This window comes from Alosa pseudoharengus, unplaced genomic scaffold (genome assembly GCF_046254945.1).
Source record: "Alosa pseudoharengus isolate Yale_2024_CS ecotype anadromous, Long Island Sound unplaced genomic scaffold, YU_APseudo_1.1 YU_APseudo_1.1_scf_16, whole genome shotgun sequence".
NCBI classification, from domain to species: domain Eukaryota; kingdom Metazoa; phylum Chordata; class Actinopteri; order Clupeiformes; family Clupeidae; genus Alosa; species Alosa pseudoharengus.
The window spans coordinates 9,573,108-9,583,468 of NW_027468630.1; the positions used below are offsets into that span (position 1 = coordinate 9,573,108).

The following is a 10,361-nucleotide window of genomic DNA, read 5'->3' on the forward strand; positions in this document are numbered from 1 at the left end:
CGGCTAGCTCTCCTGATGAGCCAGAGGGCTTCAGTGCAGTGTCACAGTTGCTGTTACTGTCCCACCTCTCCACCTCCCTCTCCCTCCCCCAGAGAACTCTTCTTACAGAGAGAGTTGAAAAAAAAAAAAAACACTCTGCAAAATCTCCAGTTAGACATGCATTACAAATGTACGCTTGAATTTCCCCTTGGGGATCAATAAAGTATCTACAGTATCTCATCTATCTAAGCAGTCTTAAAGCCTTCTTTTGTGAGGCCAAACATGATCTTACCATATGTAATAAGCAAGGAGTATGTGTGTGTGTGTGTGTGTGTGTGTGTTTGTGTGTGTGTCGAGGAGTGTGAATGTGTGTGTGTGTCTACAGTATGTGTATGTGAGAGATGGGGGGGTGGGGAGTCACGGTTCTATTTTTACTCTGCAGGGCTGGGAGGACTCTGGACTCTGGTGATAGGCTTGGTATGAGGACATTAGTTTAGAGTAGCTCATCTCTGGGTAAAACACCCTTGAATGGGAGTATGCGCCACACTTCAGCTCTGCAATTAGGCCATCTCTGTGGACCGCAGGCAGGCAAAGCCATTGAGCTCTCTTCCCCTGGCCTTGCTTCAAAGAGTGTGTGCTTAGAAGGTGGATGCTTCGAGTTATGACACTCACTAACTTTCTGTTTTCTGTTCCATTTTTATAGCTGCCTGTGGAATGCATTCCTAGAGACTTTTGAACTGTTCTAAAGAATCTTTGATGTTACCAAGTTTTTACATCCTCAATTTATATCCTTTAAGCTTCTTTCCTCACAGCGGCATGATAAGCCCGCCACCACAGTGCTTCTCTGCAATTACTCAGACTTTGATCAGCATCAAATGTAACTCTTGTTCACAGATCATTCAGCGTCCAGGGTATTGAGAGCACATGTAGTGTAGTGGCCATCAGCAGAATGGACCGTAGACATCATTAGTGTAATAGTGATTATCCTGATGTTGCCCAGCATTAGAGCTAAAGCGATGAGCAATCTCCTGCTGCATGCTACTGCTATGGCATTCTGGGGCTCATTAAGCCCAGGTCCAAATGGACACAGATGGGAGCTATGAATAGAGCCACAGAGAGGAAGTCCACCCTGCTCAATGGTAACGAGTGAATGGCTTAGGTTGAGGAGAGAGAGAGGGAGAGAGACTGAGAGAGGGAGAGGGAGGAGAGAAGGAGAGAGGAGAGGCTGAGAGAGAGGGAGAGAGAGAGACTCCGGATAGCACCACAGCTCATATTTTCTGAACAAGATTATTATTGACAGGTGGTTGGACCTTACACAATTGGCATCGCCTCCACTCTCCTCTCCCTTCATATCTCCATCACCTGCAATCTATTATAGCCTTTCATCTCTAGTCTCTACCTCTTTCAATAGCTCCCTTACTTCCTTCATTCATCATGCTATCTACCATTTTATTTTCTTTATTTTTTTATTTTCTGTCTTTTGTCTGTCTTCTGCCCTTCCTCCTGCACCACCTCTGTCCTCTTTCATCTCGCGCCCTCCCTCGTCCCCGGTCCGTCCTGCTGGGTGGCTGAGGTGGGGAGTTCCATATGCTCCCCCCTGTTAGAACAGGTGGCCATCGGCGGGGGCACCCGGTGTCCACAGATCTGGACAAGCACCCAGTCGCCATGAAGTTTGCTGTGTCGTCATGGTCGCTCCAGAGAGAGAGAGAGAGGGAGAGAGAAGGAAAAAAGGGAGAGAGGGAGAGAAAGAGAGGGTCCACTTAATGTCACCCTGAAAAGATTGAATAAGATGACATCTCCCAGTAATGTATGTTTTAGCATTAGGTGTGGAAGAGAGCAGGTAGAATATTAAATGTGCATTTACATCAGAATTAATCTGCATGGAGTGATGGGAGTGTTTCAGAGCTCTGTGAAGGCTAGTCATGTGACTGTGTTTCCTAGCGCAGTACATGAAAGGAATATAGGCACCATTTTAATAGGCAAATTGCATCTGTCACCCTCTGAATTTGTGACTGTATATACTGCCAGCTCAAATATTGCTCCATGTTAGAGATACATCTTGTATCTTGTAATATATTACATCATGGGTTCCATCAAACACAGAGAAAAGTGTGTGGTCAGCAGACTGTTGCCCTGTGTAAATACTAGTGTCAGGCTGGAGCTACTGTGATAAACTGCGTGCGTGCCGGAGGTTAGCTGAGTGCGCCGTTATAGCGGCCCGAGAAAACACATAAGCACACACGAGCCAGCGGATTGTGTGACAGGCTTGCAAATTTGTATAAACGAGTAAAAAGAATCCCCCAGATGGAGGTGTTGAGGATGTCATGGGGAAACGTGCCGCGACTGGTAAGAGCGCAGAGGTGGCAGAGCAGTGCGTGGACGCGTGCCAAGCCATTGACAACCATCCGACAGTGGCAGGCTGCAAACTCTGCAAGTCAACCTCAGGCACCAGACAAAGAAATGTGATACACAAGAGCTGCCTTCTCTCTCTCTCTCTCTCTCTCTCTCTCTCTCTCACTCTACACCCATTTCCCATTCTCTCTCCCTGAAGGTGACATTAGGATTTTGATAGAAGCAGAAATGGAGATGATACCAGTCTTAGCCGGATGAGATTTAAAGATGATTGCCATTTAAAATGCCATTCTACAAGATCTAGGAGCATCTGGTGAATTGTGTTATGCAAATCAGCGTCAATTAATTGCATTGCGAGGACCACACAGTGAGAAGTGTTCCTTGTTAAGGCAAATTAGTGACGTGCATATTGAAATTGAGTCATTGTTGTCGTTCTCATTGTTCAGGTGAGATGAATCATGGGCCCGGAAACAAAACCAATCATTACACAAATCTGTTGCCATTTGGGTAGACTGTTTATCAGGCTTTGTGAAAAAACTATTTTCATTTTCAGTAACTCAGCGACTCAGTGAAATTCTACCCCCGAGGACACCTTGAATGTCCTTACATAACAACAGCAGAGTCTCTGTATCTTTTTTCCCCCCTGCAGTTTGGTGAGGTCATCAGCATTTCCATTGACGGGAGGGAAAGAGGGGAAAAAAACTGCTAGCATTTTCAACTGCTTCTGGGCGCCTGTTATTGTGATTGCCTTTCTCTGTTCAACGAAGCTGAGCATAGAGATTGAAAATTGCGGCTTGAATTGGCCATAACCACTCAACAGATTTTTTCAGACGCACAGATTAGCCGTCTGTCTAAATAGCATGACTATAAAATACCTCCTGTCCTCTCCCTCCTTTTCCTTCCAGATGACTCCAATTATGAGACATCGGGGTCTTCGGCCTCACCTCAGGATCCAGTCACCGCGGCGACGCCCTCTCACCTGCTGGCCGGCTTCATGATGCTAGAGGAGGATACGCTCTCGATCGTCCAATCGGATGGCTCGAGTCCTCTGGCGAGCACGCGAGAGCAGCCGGCCTTCTCGTCCATCCTGACGCTGCTGGCCGGCACGGCCCGGCGGCCCCAGAACCTCATCCAGCCCAGAGGGTCCCCGGCGGGGAACCGGACCACCCAGTGGCGCACCGACGACTTGATCGAACGAGCTGAGCCATCCTTCACCTCTTCTTCTTCTTCCTCCTCCTCCTCCTCCTCTTCGATCCTGGGGCCGATCGGCAACTACTCTTTTGGTTCAGGTTTGACCTCCACCCTCAGCATGCGACTGGGTAGCACGCCCCCAGCCCAGTCGGAACCCGCGCCTCATTCCATAACCCCATCCTCAGGCATTGTGTTCGGTGCCAACGAGCCCGTGACACAGTCACACTCTTCGTCACTCCAGTCATTACGGTCATTACAGCCGTCACCATCATTACCACCATTAGCGCAATCACCGCCATCAGAGGACGCTCCGAGCCCATCATTCCCTGTGTCAAGCACACCAGCGGATGCCCATTTCCCCCCATTAGCTCCTCCTCCTCCTCCTCCTCGGAGGCCCACGCTTCACTCCATTATGCGTAGCTCCTCTGAAGTAAGCACTGATGTCAGATCAGTGAGGCTGAGCGCAGAAACAGCCTCGACATTTCGTCTTTCCCGCTACACTACAAATAGCCTGCACGCTGTTGTGAGAACCGAAGGAAGGGTTAATGTGTCTGTGAATACCTCTCCCCAAAGAGGGGTCACCAACGAGCGGTCTGTTTCCTCGTTGTACACAGTGTTAGTTAATTCCAGTTCATTTTACACAACAGAAAGAGACAATAATGACCCATCAAGGGAAATAAATAACACAGAACTTGAAAATGAGGAGCACATAGCATCTAAAATGCCTACTGCAATGCACGATACTCCTTCAACCCTACTTTTGCGTTCAGTTCACCAGTCTGAATTGCTTGACAATACTAGTGCAAAACTCTTGACGGGTCCAGCTCAGCATACTGGATATTCCATCTTTGATTCAGCAGCCCTTTATCAGTCAACAGCAGCCAGTCAGATCTCCTCTGTGCATGCTGATGGTTCAGCACATAGTTCTAGCACTGCAAGAGCTGCGCATGTTACAGCATCTGACACTTACAAGACAGCAGGACTAGTCCCTGCTTCTCCTCCTGTAGTTTTGTCTGCGAATGTAGATGTGACCCAAGAGAAACGTAAGCCAGCTGAAACAGTAAAAGATCCTTTGACTTTCTCAGCAAAGGCCTATGGGGTATTGGGCAGTAATGGCACAGAGCCAACAGCAGGTCCTGTTAAAGCTGCGGCTTCAGCCCTAAACACACCGCCACATGTCCAGCAATCAACCGGCGGTCAGACTCGTATAAAATCATATGGTGATGCTTTATTTACATATTCATCATCCAGTGTGGGAAAAGATCAAACAATAAACAGACTAATCACACACTTCTCAGAGCCTGAAATGAATTTATTCCACAGTGCAGGGGCTGGGGCTGGGGTGCTGTCTAACAGTTACAAGGGGGCAATACCAGTCGCTGCCTTTGACACAACCGCTGTCTCTACTAATGCAGCAGAGAATGCTGCAGTGATGATGGCTACATCTCCATCTATTTCTTCCAATATGAAATCGGACATGGTCAGAGAAGTGTCCAGAACAGGGCAGCCTACGCTAACAAATTCTGTGGAGAGTGTCTCGCCTCCAGGCTATTTAATACTTTCTTCAGGTGAAAGAACCCCTAGCTCAGACATAAGTTCCATCAGTAGTCATAGTGATGGCAGTGGGGCTATTGAGGAAGTATTTAACCCCAGTTCACTAGGGCAAACCAGCCTGAAAACCCACAGTGACACTGCTCTCAGTTACTATCCTGCAACAGAGATGGGGTCAACTCTTAACTCACGTTTGACCTCAGTGACCTCCCCTCTGACCTCCGCATCCACATTAGTGTCACTCCTCTCGCCCTCCACTCATGATTACATCAACATATTAGACAACCAGGCCTCTTCGTCACAACCTGAGGGTCTGACCTTGCCCTTATTAGCCAACCACAGTCATGTCCCCTCTGGAACCGATGTGCCAGCTGGTCCCCTCGGGACAGTGTCCCACCCATCGACCACTGCCACTGCAGGAGGCTCGGCCAGCAGAATGAGTCAGCCCCTTGGACTCTCCCTGGGTGCTGTCACTCTGTCAGAGCTAGTCAGTCCCTCGCTGTTAACAGCACAGCTGCATTCTGATAGCTCTCTCACAGAGACTGCTGGTATCAGAGGCCTGGTGTCGACTCCAGCAGAGATCCTAAGATCCACCCGCTTAACGAGCTCCGTTCTGAAACAACCCCTGCACAGTCTTACAGAGCTGAGCACAGCGTCAAATCACGGTGTGCTCAGTGCAGTCAAAGAAACGAGCAAGTTTTCAAATCACACACCACCAAGCCCAGGACAGTCTAGACAGCCGTTGTGGACGAGGAGCTATCCTGAGATGCTCTCCCTCGCAGCACTCCGCGGAAGATCAGAGGGCTCCTCGCGCCCCGACAGCACCACTGTCTCTGCGAGTTATGAAAGGGATCCCTCAGCAGGGGCCTCAGCCAAATTGCCATCACTGCATGTGACAAAGCCTCTCCCTGCAGACACCACCGAGGGGCCCACTCGTTCTTCCCCTTTCCCTCCGTTCCCATCACGCACTCCCAGCAAGGCGGCGCAAACATTTACAAGTCTCGTCGTCTCCTCCTCCTCCTCCTCCTCCCCTTCGTCTGCTGCGGAGGAATGGAGTCGAGAGCGGGTCGGGAGTGTCGCTGGCGCCACTGCTGCCGTCGCCGAGGAGACGACACAGGCAATGATGGTTAACGCTTCTCAGTCTGGCTCCGGCTTAGCCAGGCCCGCTTACGTAACTTCGCCTGTTCACAGCTCCCGCACTGAGACGAGAGAGAGAGGGAGGAAGTCTCGCTCATCTGCAGTCCCTTCGGTCTCCAGCAACTCAGAGAGATATGGAGACATAATCAATGTAATGGACTCTAACACGCTAGAGGATGCTGTGAGGTCAAGGGGATACACGTTCAGGGGAGATCCCAGTACGCTAACCACGAATCAGGCGTTGACCTCTCATTCTGCTAGGTCCTCATACACAGCTTCTGAATTACAAGAGACATACACTCATGAACACACAACAGTGTCTGAGCCCCCATCACAACAGCAGTCATATGAGAGCGGCGTCACCTCAATTGACAACAATTCAATTAATTCCATTAGTATTTCCGAGCATTCAACGGCCTCAACTGATTCATTGCTAGACACACTGAAAATGGATATTAAGTACAGTGGGAGTGAAGTTGTGGTACCGCGGGTTATTGAGGGGCAAAACATGCCTCTGTCAACCCCAAGACACATGTCTGCTCTTTTGTCAGATAGTACATTGCCATTTAGGACTACTAAAACCAACACTGCTGAGCAACATGACACAAAACCTCAGGCAATGCCTTCTATGCTTATAGTGACTCAAGGTAATAAACCTGAATCAGATATACCAGCAGTAAGTTCAACAGAGGCAGAACAGAAACTATCACCAACAATTCAGTCCTTAACCTTGTTTGAACAAAGTCTGGAGAAAGGCAACAGTGCTACTCCTTTGCAATTTAACACCAATACAAAAAAGCATATTTCTGATAACTCTTCACTTATTGATGCTGTTTCTTTCTATGTGGGAGCTATAACTCGATTGCAACATGGAACAAAGCTGTCTTCTAGAAGTACCCCAATCTCAAATCCTTTCATTACAGCTCAGAAATCTGATTCTGATGTAATTTCTGTAGGAAGGACTTATCAGTGGTCTTCATCATCAGTGATAGAGAGCTCCTCCTCACCGGGAGTCACCTTACCCCCAGGTCACATCAGCAGCCTACCTCTGGCCAGCTCCAAACTCACATTCACCACTAGGCCATCTGGGGTAGTGTCAGTGCAGTCATCGCTGACATCTGCCTATGTCACCTCTTCATCTCCAAAACCATTGATAATTTCATCACCACCACCACCACCATCATCATCATCATCATCATCATCATCATCATCATCACTATCGTCATCATCATCATCATCATCATCATCATCATCATCATCATCATCACTATCGTCATCATCATCATTACCACCACCATCAGTGCCACTGACACTCTCCCTCACATCCCAGTCACTCCAGACTCCACTTCAATCACTGTCCTTGCCATCTACATTGACCTCGCCACCATCATTATCCTCCTCTTCCTCCTCCTCTTCCTTATCATTATCATCATCATCATCACCATCAGTATCACCATCACCATCTACATTGACCTCGCCACCATCATTATCCTCCTCTTCCTCCTCAGCTTCCTCCTCCTCCTCATCATCATCATCATCATTATCACCATCACCATCTACATTGACCTCGCCACCATCATTATCCTCCTCTTCCTCCTCATTTTCCTCCTCCTCATCATCATCGTCATCATCATTATCATTATCATCATCATCATCATCACCACCACTATCACCATCACCAACTACATTGACCTCGCCACCATCATTATCCTCCTCCTCCTCCTCCTCATCATCATCATCATCATCATCATCATTATCATCATCATCATCATCATTGCCACCACTATCACCATCCCCATCCCCATCATCATTGCCACCAGTGCTGTTGCCACTCTCCCTCATATCACGATCACTTCAAACACCAACACTATCACCGTCATCACAATCACCAGCTCTGAACTCACCTCTGAGGCCATCATTACCACCAACACCACTCATTCCCTACCAAACACTACCACTGTTATCATCATCCTCTTCTGCATCAGCACAATCTTCTGTCTTATCCACAGCACTGTCCCCTACATCACCATCACCACAAACATTAGCACCATCACAACATTCTTCATTGTCACAATCATCACCATCACAACCTCCTTTCTTGTCACCATCACCATCACCATCACAACTTCCTTTCTTGTCACCATCACCTTTATCATCATCATCATCTTCATCGTCATCATCATCATCATCATCATCATCATCATCATCATCACCATCACCATTACAACTTCCTTTCTTGTCACCATCACCATCACAACTTCCTTCATTGTCACCATCACCTTTATCATCATCATCATCTTCATCATCACCATCACCATCACAACTTCCTTTCCTGTCACCATCACCATCACCTTTATCATCATCATCATCATCATCATCATCACCATCACCATCACAACTACCTTTATTGTCACTACCAGCACTACCTTTATCATCATCATCATCATCACCAGCAGTGGTTTCTCCTACACTGGAATTGTTTAGTGAAGCATTACACAGCACTTATCCTCTTGTAAAAACCAATGAGACTCAATTTCTCATTACAGAAGAACCAGCAATGGATGATTTGCTCACATCCAGAGAAGCAGGTGATTTTTCTAAAGAGAATGACTCTAGTGCATCCCCCTCCCTGATGAGGATTACAGACTCACCACCTCCATCACCTGCACCAGCAACCCAGAAGACCTTACTCCAGGTCACCACCATGACCTCGACCACAATAGCTCCAGCCACAACCACCACCACCCTGGCTACAACCACCACTCAATCCACCACCACTACAACAAGGCCCACAACAACAGAACCAACCACCACCACAACCACCACCACCACGACTGCAGCACCACCCAGGACATCAGCCCCAGTGCGGCCACCGGCCCGCACCTTAACCATTCAGACCCCCAGGACTAGTGCTCCCAGGATGACCACCACTGTTCTGACCACCACCACCACCGCAGGGCCGCCACCACCCAAGTGCAACATCACCAACCGCATGTTGGTGAAATCAGGTAAAGATCAATGCAGACAGGGTAAAAACAAGAGAGATGGAGGGGCGTACTACTACTCATCTGTGAAATCAAATGAGCACAGAGGAAAACCTACTCAACTTCATCAATTGCCATTTAAATGTAGTTTTAATATAGAATTATTTATTTATCATTTATCTGAAAGAAAGGCTGTTTTCATGATAATTACTCTGCTGTGCCTTTCTGGTCACTTCATTTCTGGCATGTCCTGTGATGTATTGATGTTTATTCTTCAGCACTTTATATTGAAGTTTTGACCTATAGTCAAAAATACAAAAATGATTGATTGATTGATAAATAATGTCTTTGCTGTTATTATCCTCTTGCCAGTTTTCTCCATTCACCTGAGGAGGAGTCGTCTGGAGAGCATACTCAAGCAGAACCTCCCAAGGGGCTTGGCCCAGGCGTTACGAAAGGCCCTGAACGACAGTGCTCTCCAAGTACAGGTCAGCTTATAGGAGTCTTATAGAAGCCTTTTCCTATGGCTGTGTTAACTCTCTCTCTCTCTCTCTCACACACACACACTCTCTTTCTCTCTCTCTCTCTCTCTCTCTCACACACACACACACACACACACACACACACCAAATGCCTCTGTGCCTAGAGAAGGTCACGTCAGGTGCCTGCGTTCCCGGCGGAGAGAGAGGGAGCGGGGGAGAGAGTGCATGGCGCTGAGGGACAGAATTCACACTTCACAGGAGAAGGCCACTTACTGTAGATACAGCATGTCGGCTCCGAGTGGAGCCTCTTGAAATGCGAAGAGATGCAACGGCACTGCAGCAGAAAATCTTATGTGACAGTCACTAGAATACTCAGTTAAGACACCAAAGCTCTGTAATGTCAGGCTGTCCTTTCCCCCCAAAACCACCCCTCTCTTCCCCCTCCCCATCTTTCTTTTTCTCTCTACTCCTCTTTTCTGTGTGTTTGTCATATCTCCTCATCCCTTTGTTTCTGTGTGTGTGGGGGAAGGTCGCCAACCATGAAGGATTGCTTTAACGGGCTGTAATTGAGAAGGGCAGGAACAGCCACACTTAATGACATGCGATGATAAATTGAGCCTTTGAATTAGTCAGTATTGAATTTGAAATAAATGAGGGTAATGGTCTGTCAAATTAATTGGATGGC

The 10,361-nt window shown here is 47.8% G+C and overlaps 1 protein-coding gene across 1 annotated transcript in view; it reads left to right on the plus strand.

Annotated features, from left to right (window-relative positions):
• The first annotated feature begins 2,303 nt into the window (after positions 1-2,303).
• kiaa1549lb (KIAA1549-like b) overlaps positions 2,304-10,361 on the plus strand; it is a 44,328-nt gene continuing 36,270 nt past the window's right edge. Inside the window, exons 1-5 of the mRNA XM_076287998.1 lie at positions 2,304-2,325; positions 3,237-3,719; positions 5,310-6,428; positions 8,757-9,218; positions 9,567-9,682. Of these exons, the coding sequence (XP_076144113.1) occupies positions 2,304-2,325; positions 3,237-3,719; positions 5,310-6,428; positions 8,757-9,218; positions 9,567-9,682 (2,202 nt within the window). The remainder of the gene's footprint in view (positions 2,326-3,236; positions 3,720-5,309; positions 6,429-8,756; positions 9,219-9,566; positions 9,683-10,361) is intronic.